This window comes from Pteropus medius, unplaced genomic scaffold (assembly GCF_902729225.1).
Source record: "Pteropus medius unplaced genomic scaffold, Ma_sr-lr_union100, whole genome shotgun sequence".
Taxonomy (NCBI): Eukaryota; Metazoa; Chordata; class Mammalia; order Chiroptera; family Pteropodidae; genus Pteropus; species Pteropus medius.
In genome coordinates this window covers 286843-302114 of record NW_024348242.1, presented here as the reverse complement: position 1 = coordinate 302114, position 15272 = coordinate 286843, and the positions used below count along the sequence as shown (strand labels likewise).

The following is a 15272-nucleotide window of genomic DNA, read 5'->3' as shown; positions in this document are numbered from 1 at the left end:
CCCGCAGGTGCTGAACTTGGCCTCCTCCCATCTCGCTCCCAGTGGAGTGGACCCAGCTTTATATACCCTGGAAGGTACAGGTGACACTCACCAAGTCCAGATCTTCTTTGGGGACAGTCTCTACTTTAGCAATTTTGCCCTGAAACTTCTTGGAGAGAAAAGATGAAACTTCTCGCTCACAGCCCTAAATCAGGAACATAACGAAAGGGCTTTCCATTAGTGAAATATATTTCCTTCCTTGCCTGCTAGTCTGGAGTCTTCATTTCCAGTTCTGACACCGCCCACAGAACGAGAAGGCACAGGCTGTCTGAACTGATTCTACGAACCACAGACTTACCTTTCTAGTTGCAATGTAGAAATATGGCTTGTAGGGCAAGGCCACCTGCAAGATTCACCAACGCGTTCAGGGCGATGGGAAAGAGAAAGGGAGAATGGTGAAAACAGGCTGTTTGCTGCTGTAGCCAGGAGCAACTCAGACGCAATGCACTCTTGACTTAGACGTCTCATGAGACGGAGCAACAGATGAGGGCCCGCGCACGCTGCAGGGGCAAGGCTGAGACACCACACTGCTTGTCTTTCAGTCTTCCTGAGCCAGCTTCTAAGACATCTAAGTGGTGACCCACATGGCCCCGAAGGCCCATGTTCCCGATGGTCTTCACCGAGCTGCACACTAGCAGCCTCCCAAGCCGCTCCGCACAGCTGCAGAGCTAATGAACACTCGCCACTTGGGGCCCAGCTCTGCCTCACCACTGAGTGGGTTTTAGCTTCTTGGGGTTCGGGGGTTTACCTTAAATCTGCTCCCATCGTCTTGAATAAAGTAGTAATCCACCGCACTGATGAGGCGTTTATCTTCATCTAAAACTTCAGTCTACAAGAGATTCAGCCACCGCGGCTCAAGGACATCCTCTACACAGTCCGAGAGGGCCCCTCTCCTTCCTTCCCCCCCTGCAGCCCCACTCACGAGGACCCCAACACAACAGCCTCTAAGCAGGGATGTCTCTCAATTTCTCCCTCAGCCTCGAAAGCTTTAGTCTGATGGGTGACAGGGACACCCCTCCCCTTAGTCTTCCCAGGGGCCTCTTTATGGCCCACTGAGGTTAAGGAACAACGTAGGAGAGCTACCAGCAAGCTCGTCTCCCCCTGTACCACCTGGACAACAGGTTCCTGCACCAGGTGACAACGGCTATGCCACTACAGGGGTGCAGAGGAGGTCCTCGGGGGGAGGAAAAGCCCAGGTGCTTACGGGGTGCATGTTGATGAGCCAGCCCGTCTTCTCACCAGGCTCCTTGAGCCTCTCAAAACCGAACCGCAAATCCATTTTATCTGTCCACTGACTGCGCTCCAGGCGCTTGAGTGCGGAGGCAGAGGAAGAGGGGCCATCATCCCTGAGAGAAAGGGGGGAAACCCAGTCTTCACTGGACATGCTGCTCTCCACTCCCACAACCCTCAGTCCACCTGGTGTAAACAGTCCGGGTGTGACACGGTAGATACATCCCTGAAAAACCTCACGTTTAGCAAAACAGCTCGTTAAAATACAGGACCGGGGCAGAACTCTCCACAGCTGCTCATCTCTGTAACCAGAACACTAATAAAGACAACGATCATGGCCGGACCTGGACGTTGCTCTCTCATGGGAAATTAAAAACGCACAAAGCCCATCACTGCATTGCTGGGCATTTATCTCCCAAAAGGAAAATGCCCGTTCACACAAAAACCTGTATGTGTATGTTCATAGCAGTTTTATTCATTGTAGCCAGAAAATGAAGACAACCGATATTCCTCAGCAAGGGATTGGCTAACGTGGGTTGTAGCCATTCCATGGAGTACTAGTCATCAATACAAAGGAATAGTTATTGATACACACATCTCAAGGAAATTATGCGGAGTGAAAAAAGCCAACCCTCCAAAATACACACTTTATGATTCCAATTACATAGCATCCTTGAAATAACAAAATCAGAGATGAAGAACAGGTGTGGCTGCTATGGAAGGTGTGGGGGAGGGGGTCACCCAGCTGTGGCATACAAAGACAGCAGGAGGGATCCTTGAGGCGGAGCTGTCCAACGTCTCGACTGTGGTAGTCTCGAGTATACAATGTGATAGGACAGAGAACTAAATAAACACACGTAAACGAGTGTTACGCATTGTATCAATGTCAATTTCCTGGATGTGACATTGTTCTCTAGTTATGTAAGATGTTACTACTGAGGGAAACTAGGTTAAGGTGTATGGCATCTTACGACTGCAAGAAAATCTACAATTATCTCAAAAGTTGTTTGTTTTTTTAATTTTTAGAACATGAGTTTCCAAATTTATGAGTTTGTTTCTTGGTAAAATGAAATTAACAATCTACTATATAAGATTTTCATGCATAAGACACAATGAATGTAAAAGCACTTTGAGAATCACAAAGTAGGCAGCACCGTGCAATGTTAAAAAAAAAAAAGGAAGAATCTTGACGACCAAGTTGGAATGGATTCTAGTTCTGCCAAAAACAAGCAGTGATGATTAAATCACATGATGCATATGATATGCACACAGGGTTCTTTGTACACAGTGAGTGCTCAGTTAATAGCATCTGTGATATTTATTAAAGATCAATAGAAATGTAAGGCAATATCTACTTTTTGTTGTCTAAAAGGTAAAATTCTGTAATGTCAGTTATTGGAAAGAAATGAATTGAATGAATTATTCATCTGTTTTCAGCCACGTACTTTGAGTTGGAAAAATATTCACTGATCACCCTGTAGGTACTACCCGGTGCCAGGCTCACGTAAATTATGCACAGCAGTGCATGACCACTGAGGTGGCCACAGCGCATGTGGGAAGGTACATTTCCCGTGAGTGAGTAGGAACGTGAAACAAGGATGTTTGCGGTGTGTTGTGCTGCACGGTTCAGCCTCAGCATATGAGCGTTTAGAGATGGTAGGGATCCAAGCTAAGCCAATTTCTCCTTTACCTGGTTTATAAACATCAAATTTTATTTTCTATATAGCAAAGTGGTTAATCGTGTTTTTATAGAGATGTTGTTTCAATGCACAAAAACAAGGAAGTAGAGATGCTGAGCACGGGAAAAGTGCAGCCTGCCACCCGATATTTGCATAGTACTGGGGTACACCTCTCTGGGAAGGGAGACCCTGGTGCTCATAGGATATTTTCTTCATGTGAACTTTTCTTAAAATGGAGCTGACAGGGCACATCCATGCAACACTCCAGCTCAGAGCTTTTTCCTCCCTTTCCTATCTTTCTCTATTCCAATCCTTTTGCCTAGGGAAAAATGCAAATAAACCAACATCAATGCCACATTTTACTGACACCATTCTGTTTACCAATCGCATATGAGCTAACTGGAGTTACAGAAACACTTGTCGAAACAGAACAAACTATACCTTTAAAATGTAATATATCTTCTCAGATGCATGGATCTAGAAGTCAGTACAACCATAGATGGATAACGATGGGGACCACCAGGACTATCTAAACCTGTTCTGATTCCAGAGCTTAGATTCATCCCAAACTGTTCACAATCTTTAACTCCACAGATATGATCCCATCTAGATAGACCAGAATATTACAATTTAGCTATCTTCAAAACGGAACAATTCTTGTTTATTAGCATTACATCTTTTAAAAAATTGCTAGTTTCTTTAAACCACAGTCTGAGATTCTGATTCCTGAATATTTTTATCAAGAAAGCCTATTTATTTGCTAAGCCAAGTATATTCTCCACTTCCTCAAAGATGTACAGCTAACAATCAATATCCCATGCTTGTCTAAATGTAAATAAGTGAGCTACTTTGTAAAGCAAAGAGCAGAGAAAATACGGAAATGTCCAGCGTGTTGCTGGCAGGCAGGGGAGAGATGAGTGGGGATGGTGAATACAGCCCCTGTGCAGAAACGTCTGGATTCCCACCACCTGATACGCGGGTCCTCCTCCACGCTAGACACTGTCCTGGGCAGTGTTTCCCTAAGGCCGTTCACGTGCTCTCCCGAAGAACAGGGCAGTGTGGGCTGTTGCACAGGAGTCCAGGTCCCGCCCCAGCTGCTCACGGCTAGTCATCCCTCCCCTTTCGGCACCTCCCGTTTCCCAGCATCCGACTCTAGCTCCTTGCTACGTGTTTCCAGGTTTGTACTGTTTAAGCCACTGAGTGGTAATTTGCTGGATTCCGTGGATTAGAAAACTGCTCACTTTGGACCACATCTCCTCTCAAAACCGTTTTCTCTGAGCTGCGTTATCTCGCTTTTTATCCCGATAGTACAAAGTCTGAAAAATAACACTACCATTTACTGACTGCTCACTGCATGCTACGGTCCCAGCCTCCGCAGGCCACAGAAGCGCGGACATGGCTGGCCCAGCGCCCAGCGCCTCGCCCTCACTGCCCCGGGCGCGCTCCGCGGGGGCTGCGGTGCGGGAACCAGAGCGAACGCGCCTCAGGGGCTCAGGGCCGACGCCGGGGTGGGCGCGGGAGGCCGTCCGCTCCTTTGACTGCGGCAGCCGCCCCCCACCCGCCGTGAGGGCGGCGCCACGCGACCCACGCGTCGTCACGTCCCCTGCGGCCGCAGGTCACACCGCCCCGTCGCCCGGGACCCCGCGCGAGGCGGGCGTGCTGCCCACACGGCGCGGGGACTCGGGGGACAGCAGCGCGCGACCCAGCGCCCGCCGAAGTGCCTGAAGAGGTGACGCCGCCCGCCCGGCTCCCTGCGCCCGGCTCCCTCCCCGGCGGACCCGCAGCCGCCGCCGCTCCGGCGGCGCCAATCGGAACGCGGCTTCCCAGAAGGAGAGGCCCGGGCCCGCCGCCCGCCCGGGGACCGGGCGCCCCTCACCGGCTGGCCTCGCCGTCCGCGCCGGGCTCCGGGAGCCGCCGCCCGCTGCTTCTCAGCACCATCGCGCCGCCTCAGCCTCTCGGAGAAATTTGGCGCGCTCCCACCAACTCTCGCGAGACCCGGAAGCGCCCCGCCGCCCAATCAGGAGGCTCGCCGCGCCCCGCCCCGCCGAGCTCCAATCGCCGCCAGCGCCCGAGGGGAGGTGGCCCGTTAGGGACTCGCAGAAAAGTGCGCCCGGGCGCGCGCGGCGCACGGTGGGGTCTGTTGCGGGAGGCGCTGCAGGAGGCGGCGGGGCGGGAAGTGTCTGGCTGTCCCCGCGCCCGGCGAGGCGGAGGCGATGGCGCCGGCGGTGTCGAAACTGCGGGCCGAGGCCGGGCTCGGGGCGCTGGCGCGGCGGGCGCTCGCCGGGTACCTGCGCCTCCTGCAGCTCTACCCAGTGCTCACCAAGGCGGCCACCAGGTCGGCGCGGAGCGGACGGGACCGGGCGCGGGGCGGCCCGGCGCGGGGACGGCGGGGGGGACCCAGCTGCACAGAAGCCTCCTGTAGGGGGCTTTGTGTGAAAGGCGGAGCCCGCGGCTGACAGCGACCTGCGGAGCTCAGCACGTGCGGCTTCGTGCTTTCGGTTCTGAACAGTGATTCTTAGGCTCCACTGAGCACCAGGGAGCCAGACTACGGCGGAGCACAAAATCCAGGAGGGCTTCTGCAGACCTCGTCCGCGCGGGGAATGGGGCCTGGGCTGGGGGCAGTCCCACCAGCCCCGCTCCGTACTGCTTGTTAACCCCTGCATTTGTTCCGAGAACTAGCGCGGGGAGCCTAGAACGGCCCGGGAAGGCGGAGCAGGGTGGGAGGAGTTCAGATTTGTTTTCTTAGCTTTGCATTTGGGAGAAGCTGACAAAGCACCCCGGGTGCTGCTGGTTAGCTCCGCCCTTTGATCTGGAACACAACTTTTTCTGAGACATCACCCCTTTCATTACTTTTAGTTAACTAATTTCACGTTTGTTCCCTTTTATTAATTCAGCCTTTCATAAGTACACACAGCGTGCTTCCTGTGTGCCGGGCATCAGCAGTGATTAAGATAGGGGACCCTCATAGGGCTTGCATTCTAGTGAAGAACTAGACAGAAAGCAGGTAAATATATAACACAGATAAAGTGGTCAGGGAACTTATCTGAGGAGGTGACAGGTGAACAGAGGCCTGAATGAAGGGAGGGCACAGGCCGAGCAAAGAAGGGAGGCAAAAGCTCTCCAGCAGAGAATACAGCACGTGCAAAGGTCCTGAGGGAGGAGCAAGCGTGGAAAGGTCTTTGTCCCTGAGAAAATGAACAGTAGGCAAGGGAGAGGATGAGAAAGAATTAGCCAAGGATCAGGTCAACGTCTGTACTGCCCACACTAAGAATTTTTGATTTTTTTAGCTCTGAGAGGTCAGAAGGCAGCTATATACCAAGGCACAGAGTGACTGGGCCTGTCTCCATCTTTTTATTGGAAATTTTATTGTGATAATTGTAGATTCAGATGCAGCTGTAAGAAATAATACAGGGAGATGTTCACTTGCCCAGTGTTCCCCACTGGGAACATTTTATGAAACTAATTCGACACCACAACCAGGACACTGGTGTGGATACAGCCCGCAGATCGGATTTCCCCTGCTTTTCTTGTACCTGTGGACGTATGTGTGTGTGTGTGTGTTTAGTTCTATACAGTTTTATCACATGTGTGGGTTTGTGTATCCAACACCACAGGGAAATTTTCACCGTGAGGACCCCTGCTGGTGCCCCTTCATCACACATGCCTCCCCCCACACATGGTAACCTTTTACAAAGTTATAATATCACCTTCGGGATACAGACATTCTTACAGTCCCCCAGTTGGAGATCTTGCGTGCGTGCGTGCGTACGTGTGTGAAGTTCTGCTGTCTCCATCCTTTGATGCAAGGACCTTACCCTGCAGCTGCTTTAATAAGGATTTGTGTCCCCATCCCCTGCATGGTGTCAGAACAATCGTGTTAACTGCATGCAGGGACAGATGCCTGCTAGTTGCTTCTGTTTTCTTATTACCTCTCTGTCCACAGTGGCATTTTGTCTGCACTTGGGAACTTCCTGGCCCAGATGATTAAGAAGTGGAAAAAAGAAGGGTGCTCTCAAAAGCCAGATGTCAGTGGCCCTGTCAGATATGCCATCTTTGGGTGAGTTTCATGAAGGGGCTGGTTTACCCACTAGCTGACTAAGTACAGCAAAGCTAGCGTATAGAGATCAAGCTTCTGGAATAATCTAATTAGAATAAAATTTTAAAGCATTGAAGTAATCATGGGAAAAAATGAGAACAGTGGCTAATGTTAATTTTACTTATTTTATAGTTTCGTATGGTTTTTATTTTTAATTGTGTGGGTGGGAGTGGCCATCTTCCTTGGGCTGAGAGAACTGAGGGCAGGTAACTCACCTGAACCTAAAGTCAGACTTCAAGACTCAGAGATCCTGAAAGTATGCCCAGTTACTTTCACAGCGTAAACATCCAGAAAAGAAATACTTAGGTGTCCAGCTACGGAACCACTTTTTGAAATGCAAAAGCACAGAGATTCAGAAGTTTTACCAGTTAAATCTGCCGAGTTCTATGGCCAACAATAGTGTTTGTATAGGTGCGTTATTTTGAAGTCTTTTGCAACAAGGGTGATTTTTTTTCCAATTCGAAATTCACAGATATCATTTTTGGACTTGTAAGCATTGTTAACGTCAGTCATCACAGCTTATCCGTAATGCATTTAAAGCTGTAACGCCCCCAAGAGGGGTACTCTCCGAATCACTGGGGGGCCCTATGCAATCGGTTTTCCACCCTCAGGACTTCCGTCTCCTCGCACTGAGAACCCTGCCCTTGGCCCCTTAGCGTTCCACAGCAGGTGGGAAACAGCGGGGACCACTGTTCAAAGACTCTCAGCCTCGGAGCTGGAAGACCCCTGGGTCCCTGCCCATCTTTTTATTTGAATTTTATGGAGCTGCTGGTCTGTTGTCCCAGTAGGTGTGGTGGCCGGGCTCTGTTCTCGGAATGCAGAGCAGCAACGCGAGTAGCTGGCACACGGCGCCACGTTCCACCCTTGCTGATCCCTGAGAAAGTGTGACGAAAAGCTCTAACGCCAGGGACGGGCCCATTTCTTTATTGCTGAGCACCTTCTGAGCCAGGCCCTGCTCTAGGCACTGCAGACCAGCAGTGAGCAGACAGACAGGATGCCCTGACGTCTGCCTTCTCGGGCACGAAGAGAGGGTGCTCTGTAACTAAACAAATGAGATCGTGACAAGCAGTGAGAGACGCCCTGGGGCAGAGTGACAGAGACAGCGGTGGGTTCAGTACTGAGAACGATCAGGAAGGAACTGAGCCGACAGTGTTGATGGGGATTCAAGGCAGGAACGGGTCTGCTCTGTCAGCAGCAAAAGGAACGCTTGAACCCGATAAAGGAAAGAATGCTTTCTAGAAGGACCACAGGCCTGTGTGGTCAGTGCCGAGGGACCGCAGCGAGGCAGGTTTGGGACCTGGGGTTTGGGGGCCTAGACCCAGGACGGCAGTCCGGCTCACCCCGCGGGCCCAGGTTCTTCTTCACAGGGCCGCTGAGTCACTACTTCTACCTGCTCATGGAGCACTGGATCCCTCCCGAGGTGCCCTTGGCGGCCGTCAAGAGGCTGCTCCTGGAGCGTCTGCTCTTTGCGCCCGCCTTCCTGTGCTTGTTCTTCGTTGTCATGAACTTCCTGGAGGTTGGTCTCTGCTATAGCACCTGGGACAGCTCTTCGTTAGGCACAGGGATTCTTAACCTGGCATCTGTGGGTGGCATTCATTCAGAGGCTCTGTGACCTTGTCACAGCACTCAAATGGACGTTTCACATTTTCCTTGATGAATGTTGAAAGAAAAGCAGTCTTAGCAGTGCCTGCAGGTCCCAGGAGACATCACACAGATGTCCCTCCATGTCACTTATGCTCCTCACTCCGTGCACTTGCCATTAGGTCTTGTCCCTGAGCCTGTTAAAAAAGAAGCACATATACTAGGCTGTCATGAAATTGTTTTCTCTACATTTTGACAGCAGTATTTCCATGTAATTGGTTCCTTTGTAGTCCTTTGTATTTTATTTTACACATTACAAAACATTCCGAGAATGGGGTCCTGGGGCCTCGCCAGACTACGGGAGACGTTCGTGGTCCAGAGTTTCAGGCCGCAGGGATGTTGCAGAAGCCTGAGCTAACTCGGTGCCTGGATGTCCTGAGTGCCCCGAAGAGGCTGACAGCATAGACTTAACACGGAGCCTGCCGCACGAGAGCGGTGTTCTAATGTGCCCGACCCCAGTCCCTCCCCAGTTTGCTGGCACCTTCGACCCCTCTCACCCACTCTCCCAGTCTGCCCTGTGCCCCAGACGTGTCATGTTCTGCCCTGCAGGTAATTTGTTTCAACCAGTCACAGGAGGTAAGAGCCGCTCACTCAGGTTTTAATCTGAAAGGACACCTGGAGTTTTTGTTACTAAAGAGAATACCCCTCACTGTCTAAAGTGACCCTGGGGACAAGTAGGAAAGATGTTTAAACTTCACTAATTGCTAATAAGTCCCCGATAGTACACAGTGTTTGCAGAATCCTTAGGAAGTCCGAGCTAGGAGGAAGCTAAGGGCGCCCACATCAGAAGTGAGGGCGCCACAGCAGTTCCTCTGTTTCCTTCCAAATGTGAAGGGAATATGTTCTCACTAAAAACAAAAATCCCGCACGTTTATGTCCAGTGCCCGACACGTAAGTGACATACGTGGAACCACACAATCACACATGCAGGTCGGCTGCAGCATTCTTAGGTCACAGACATCACGGTACAGACTACACAGCATTTCACCACATGCCGGTCCCTCCTGTGTAAGGATTCCTAGTCGATTAATTCCTGGAATTGTCCCAAAAGGCTGTCCTTGCTTGACTGTGCAGTGGCACACAATAATAACTGCTGACACACATCGAGCACCTGCCTTGTCCCGAGCGCTGCGTCGAGTGCTTCACGGCACTTTAGCTCGCCTCTCCCCCATTTGACAGCTGAGGAAGCCGAGGCCCATGGGGCACGTAACTGGCTTATTACGGTCCCTGTAACTTGCGAGTCCTTGACTCCGGGGCTTAGCCCTGCGGGCTTGTCCCTCGTGGGGTCCATTTCACCACACTCTTGATAACCATGATTGTATTTTTCTTTTAAGTAGTTTGCTATCTGATAAGTGAAAGTTATTTTCTACGTATTTATGAAGCCAAACACCTTTTATATGCTTACCGGTATTGCTTCTGCAAACTTTGCTGATTTTCTATTAGAGTGCTTGTTTTTTGTCCTACTGATTCATATATTTGTGTATGTTAAGGATATCAATCCTTTGCCAAGTACAAGTTGCAAACATCTTCCCCATTTTTTAGGTATTTGCCTTCTTCGTATAAAGTTAAAACATTTGTATAAAGCGAATAAGTTATATAAGTTTATAATATCTTTCTCCACAGAGGAGTTTTAAAAAACACCCACATGATCAGATCTGTCGTTTCCCTCGTGTGCTTCCTTAAAGGAAGGTGTTGGAAACATCCTCCTACGCTTTCTTCTACTCTTATGATTTTATGTTGTACATTTTGACAAACCCAAAGATAACAGAAATATGCTCCTACCCTTCTAGTATTCTTATAGTTTTATTTTTATTTATAGTGGGAGATATACTTCTGTCTTGTTTTCCACTTAAGTAGAAAATTGTCTCATTACCATTTATTGAGCAATTCCTGGTATTTTGAAACATTAACTAATCATATTCTCATTCCCATATGTACAGGCCATCATCTGGACTCTGTTCTTTTGATGGCTTCTATTCATTTCCACTATATATATATACATATATATATATTTTTTTTGGCTGTTGCTACCAGACTTTTAATGACCATATTTTATAGTATTTTTAAAATTTGTAGCAGGAGAGGCCTTCTCTCGTTATTCTTTTTCATTGTGGCTATTATGTATTTATCCTTTCTGATGACATTTAGAATCAATTTATTGGGGTCCATTTAGAAAAAAAAGTGACAAGTTTCAATTGGAAATGCATCCACTTTGGAGATTATTTTGGGAGGAATTGACAGTTGGGCCATAAGTAGCAGTTCTGGTGCCCAGGCCAGCGAGCAGCATTCGTCACACCATCAGGTCAGCTCCGTAAGGGGCGCTGAGGCTCGTGGACGAGCGTCGCCCGCAGTGTGAGCGGCTTGCGCCGTTCAGATGCTTTTTCAACTGGAAGCTTAGCTCGGTGTAGCCGCGCCGCTACGCACACGTGTGTGCTGTCTCCGTGTAAACGGGACAAAATCCACGGTTTCGAGCCCCCCGGGTGTGTTAGGGTTCGGGCCCCCAATCCTCGGTGCCGCGATCCCAGTCGAGCGCGGCGGCGACCGGTCTCCCCGCGTTTTCCCCGCTCCAGGGCAAGGCCGCCGCCGCCTGCGCCGCCACGATGAGGAGCCGGTTCTGGCCGGCGCTGCAGATGAACTGGCGCGTCTGGACCCCGGTGCAGTTTATTAACGTCAACTACGTCCCTTTGCAGGTGAGCCAGGGGACGTCGTCATCCGCCAGCCTTTGTCTTTTTTTTTTTTTTGCCCCCGACAATCTGGGTTTCCTTGGGTCCCCGTAGCCCCCAGGTCCCAGACTCCACCTCGGAGGGGCTCCGGAGCGCGAGTGCGCCGTGCGCGCGGCCGGGACAGCGCGCGGGGTTCCGGGGGGTGCGGCGCTGCGAGCCGCGGCGGGGGGTGCGCGTAGGTGCAGAGCGGCCTCACCTCCGTGACGTCAGAGCCACAGCTGCGCGCGGGGCGGGTCGGCGGCGCAGGTGGGACCCGCAGACGACGCGGCAGCCGTGGAGGGTCGGGCGGGAGGCAGCTCGGCGGGCGCACGAGTGCGGAGCGCGAAGCCCCGCGGCCTGCGCGCCAGGCCCGGCCCGTCCGCGCCCGCGCCCGCGCCCAGCACCGCTCCGCCGGCGGGCCCGCCACTACGGCTCGCGGGCACAGGGTGGGCCGAGGCCAGACCGAGGGGGGCGAGGCTTGCGGGGCACCGCAGCGGGAGCTGACTGGGGGACAGCGCCAGCAAGGCTGACGACCCTCGTCACTTGCCCCTCGTGCGAGGGCCCGGGGGAGGTGAGAAAGCAGGGTGGTGGTTCTTCCACGGAGCGGACCGGGGACAGGAAGTTAAGGAAACTAGGGCCGTGGGCCATGGAGCGTAAGGAACACAGAGGAGGAAATGACCTGAGGACACAGGGGTCTGTGGTTGTCAGAGAGGCTGGAAAATCGAATCTTTTCAAGTAGGAGCAGAACGCCGTGACTGGATTTCCGTTCGAGGGGGTTGCAGGTGAGGGCTTAAGGGGCCCCGGTTTATTCAACAGATGTTTATTGAGCACCTACTGTATGCCCCAGTGCTCAAGACTCGGATTCACTGATTGATGCAATAGCGTAGACTGCTGTTCCACGGAGCTTATGTGCCAGGAAGACTCGCTGACAAGGTACTTCCGATGGGGTTTATCAGATCACTGAAGCAGGGCAATGGGACAGTGACAGGTTAGAGTGAGGAGCAGACGGTGGGGGCATCGGAGGGGCTGGGCGAAGCCAGCCGCCTGATGGCCAGTCCCGGGGTGAGAGGCTGAGCCAGGAGCTGACGTGCTCAGTGGAGGCAAATAAGGGACAGTTACTGTGTTCCCCCTGCTGGCCTGTCAGCCTCGTTAGGCAGGAACTCTGTCCCCCTCAGCCCGCTCTGCTGGGGGCCTAGCCCCGTGCTCTACACAAAGCAAAGGCGGCCGGACCCACCGGTGCGTGAACTCTGTCCTAACGGCGGGGGCCTCGCACTTACTTTGGCCTGTGTTCTCTTTGGCAGTTCCGGGTGCTTTTTGCCAGCCTGGTGGCTCTGTTCTGGTACACCTACCTGGCCTCCCTGGGGAAGTGAGGATGGCCTAGAGGGAATGTCACCTGCTCTACTGACCTGCATCTGGGGGGAATGCTCACCTGCTCAGGGTGACAGGTAGAAACAGCCCAGTCAGGACTTTATCTGACTCCAGATCATGTGATTCAAGATGCCCTAAAATGAAGGATGGAGAAATAGAAAGCTAATTCAGAATCTTGTGCTGAATTCAGGTGGTGCTGCCCTAGAAACAATACAGTAATGATGATTTCACTTGTCACCGCGATTGGATTAGGGTCACAATAAAGTAGCTTTTTCGGTGGTGATTTTTATTTCTCAGAATGAGTGCTGTGGCTTTGGGAGAAATGCGTGGTCAGAGGGCTGGCTGCCTTCACTTTTTTTTTAATTGTGGTAAACTACACCGCTGCTTAGCTACCGGCACCATAGGAAGAGTCCTCTAGACAAGGACTGTCCCCTGAAGTTGCGAGGCCAATGATAAATACATGCCGACTTTGAGCTGACTTTTCCTTGCTGTCCTATCAACCCTCTCTTGCCCTTTTCTCGCTCTTAGAACATTCCCGATAGTGTCCCATCCTTGTTTCACGGGTATCGCATCCCTTGGGATCTTAATCACATATGATCTGAAATTTTCTGTGTTGTTTCTATTTAACCAGAGCTCGCTTCTTCTTCTTTGCTTTGATCTTTGTTCTTCCCAGTCAGGATTTCCTCAGATGTCCGTTGATCCATGATTGTGCATGTGTTTAAATCAAAGCCACTTGGGCATCACTTGTCAAATGGCACTTTCACCGTGGGCTGACCAAGCAGGGACCAGGTTTTTGTGGGGATTACCTGTCCTCAATAGCTGAGGCCCTTTCTCTCGGGCTGGTCATTTTCTCCTTTAGTTTCTTGCCTGGGGGTAAGGATAGTGGTTGTAGAGGAACATGTTATAAGCCTAGTGGCCAACATTCTTGTGGCTCATTGGAAGAAAGGGGTTAGAGGTCCTACTATTACTATGTGACCTTCACATAATCTCGTTATCACTGCATCCCTGTCTCAGCTGCCTGGTACTCTCAAACCCAGTCCTTCTGGTTCAATTCCTCTGGAATGAAATTTCTCTAGTCTTCTGCCATGATGGAGGTGAAGTATTCATTTGAATATACAGGTGATGAAAGGACGTAGAGGGCAACCTCACAGATTTTCAGTCATTCCTTCTGTTTAGCCCCACCTACCCTCCTGTCGTCAGAGGTGAAGCTAATGCCTGTAATTCCGCAGACTCCTAGACTCACTAGACTGAATGAGCTCGCTTCTTGGCTTCCCTCTGTACAGGCAAGTGGTGTTCCATCTTCCCAGGTCAATAAAGATCTGAATTCCAGCTTCCAAAATTTTGTCAACTGATCTTTTTCTTGTGGACTCAAGTATGTCTTTGTTTATGTTTTTTTTTCTTTTAAGTCTTTTTACTATTGTTTTAGTAAGCAACCTTCTAGAAGAATACGTAAATGTACAGGTTCCAGACACCATGTTTAAAAAAAGAGATCAGTCATTTCTAGAGACTAGATTCATTCTCCAAGATCCAGAGTGGTTTTTAAAATGTAAAGCAGATCATGTCACTTCCTAACTTCAAAACTTGCAAACCCGATCCAGCAATTCCACTTCTGGTATATGCCCTAAAGAAGTGAGAGCAGGGAATCCAAGATGGATTTGCATACTCATGTCCATAGCATTATTCACGATAGCGGAGAGGTGGAAGCAGCAACCGTGTGTCCATCTACGGATGATGAACGAAGGTGGTATCCTTGCAATGGGAGGGAACGGACACAGGCTGCAGTGCAGACGGGCTTCGAGGACATGATGGTCAGTGAAATAAGCCAGACACAAAAGGGATTCACTCACATGAGGTCCAGAGAATAGTCAGCCTCAGAGTCACATGTAGGGGAGGTCGTTCTTAACGGGGACAGTTTCAGTTTGGGAAGATGGAAAGTGATGGCGGTGGTTGGTGACGGCTGCACACCAGTGTGAAGGTACTTAATGTCACTGAACTGTGCACCTAAAAATGGTTAAGACAGTAAACTTTCTGTTAGGTGCACTTTATTACAGTAAAAACAAAACAGCCGACGACCCCAGGGAGGTTGCGCGGTCCACTTACATTACGGTCCCTAGTTCTCTCCGGCCGTCCCTCCCGCCTCCCCTCTGCTCCCCGCTCCCTCCGCAGGGCTCCCTCCGGCCCAGCTTGTCCGCCGGCCCGGCCCCTGCGATGCGGCCACCCCGCCCCAGGCCGCCCGGCGGGGCTCGGGGGCTCCCGTCGTGCCCTCAGGGCGGCTCCACGAGGGTGGCGCCGGCGTGAGCACTCGCGGCTCCACGGCAGGAGCGAGCGCCCGGCCCTTCTGCAGAAAGCGGAGAGAAGCGTCTCCCCCCAGCCGCTAACGGCGCCGCTTCGCCTCGGCGCGCCCAGGTCCGCGGGCCCGGCGACCGCCGCGGCCGATGCCCCCCAAGAAGGCGGGACTTCCGCACCGCGCGCCGGCGGCCGGAAGCGGACTCCAGGAAGCGTGTCCCTCGCGGCGCG

At 51.6% G+C, this 15272-nt stretch overlaps 2 protein-coding genes across 7 annotated transcripts in view; one reads left to right on the top strand and one right to left on the bottom strand.

The window, feature by feature from the left end:
- Positions 1–4957, bottom strand: part of POLE (DNA polymerase epsilon, catalytic subunit) — a 36711-nt gene extending 31754 nt beyond the window's left edge. For 2 of the 3 annotated variants that reach the window (XM_039879187.1, XM_039879186.1), the window contains exons 1-5: positions 4825–4886; positions 1244–1385; positions 788–868; positions 338–382; positions 92–184 (exon numbers count right to left, since the gene is read on the bottom strand). In XM_039879187.1, coding sequence (XP_039735121.1) covers positions 92–184; positions 338–382; positions 788–868; positions 1244–1385; positions 4825–4886 — 423 coding nt within the window. Of the gene's footprint in view, positions 1–91; positions 185–337; positions 383–787; positions 869–1243; positions 1386–4824 lie in introns of all 3 variants that reach the window. The other variant, XM_039879185.1, reaches the window with a different exon arrangement.
- A 69-nt stretch (positions 4958–5026) lies between these two features.
- On the top strand, positions 5027–13038 carry PXMP2 (peroxisomal membrane protein 2). Of its 4 annotated transcripts, none has more exons than XR_005656400.1 (6): positions 5027–5283; positions 6892–7005; positions 8398–8560; positions 11256–11375; positions 12235–12320; positions 12689–13038. XR_005656400.1 is itself a non-coding variant. In XM_039879195.1 (5 exons), the coding sequence occupies exons 1-5, from the start codon at positions 5162–5164 to the stop codon at positions 12755–12757; spliced, it is 588 nt and encodes a 195-aa protein (XP_039735129.1). In that variant the 5' UTR covers positions 5027–5161; the 3' UTR covers positions 12758–13038. The 4 variants fall into 4 exon arrangements, 2 of the variants coding, with proteins under 2 accessions (XP_039735129.1, XP_039735130.1); XR_005656399.1 differs by lacking the exon at positions 12689–13038 and adding an exon at positions 12467–12640 and having other exon boundaries at positions 12235–12375; XM_039879195.1 differs by lacking the exon at positions 12235–12320.
- Positions 13039–15272: the final 2234 nt, after the last annotated feature.

Bases quoted from the DNA above. Each gene is read 5' to 3' on its own strand.
- PXMP2 (XM_039879195.1), top strand. From the start codon at position 5,162: ATGGCGCCGGCGGTGTCGAAACTGCGGGCCGAGGCCGGGCTCGGGGCG. The intron at 5,284-6,891 runs GTCGGCGCGGAG...CTCTGTCCACAG, and splicing joins CTCACCAAGGCGGCCACCAG to TGGCATTTTGTCTGCACTTG. The intron at 11,376-12,688 runs GTGAGCCAGGGG...TCTCTTTGGCAG, and splicing joins TCAACTACGTCCCTTTGCAG to TTCCGGGTGCTTTTTGCCAG.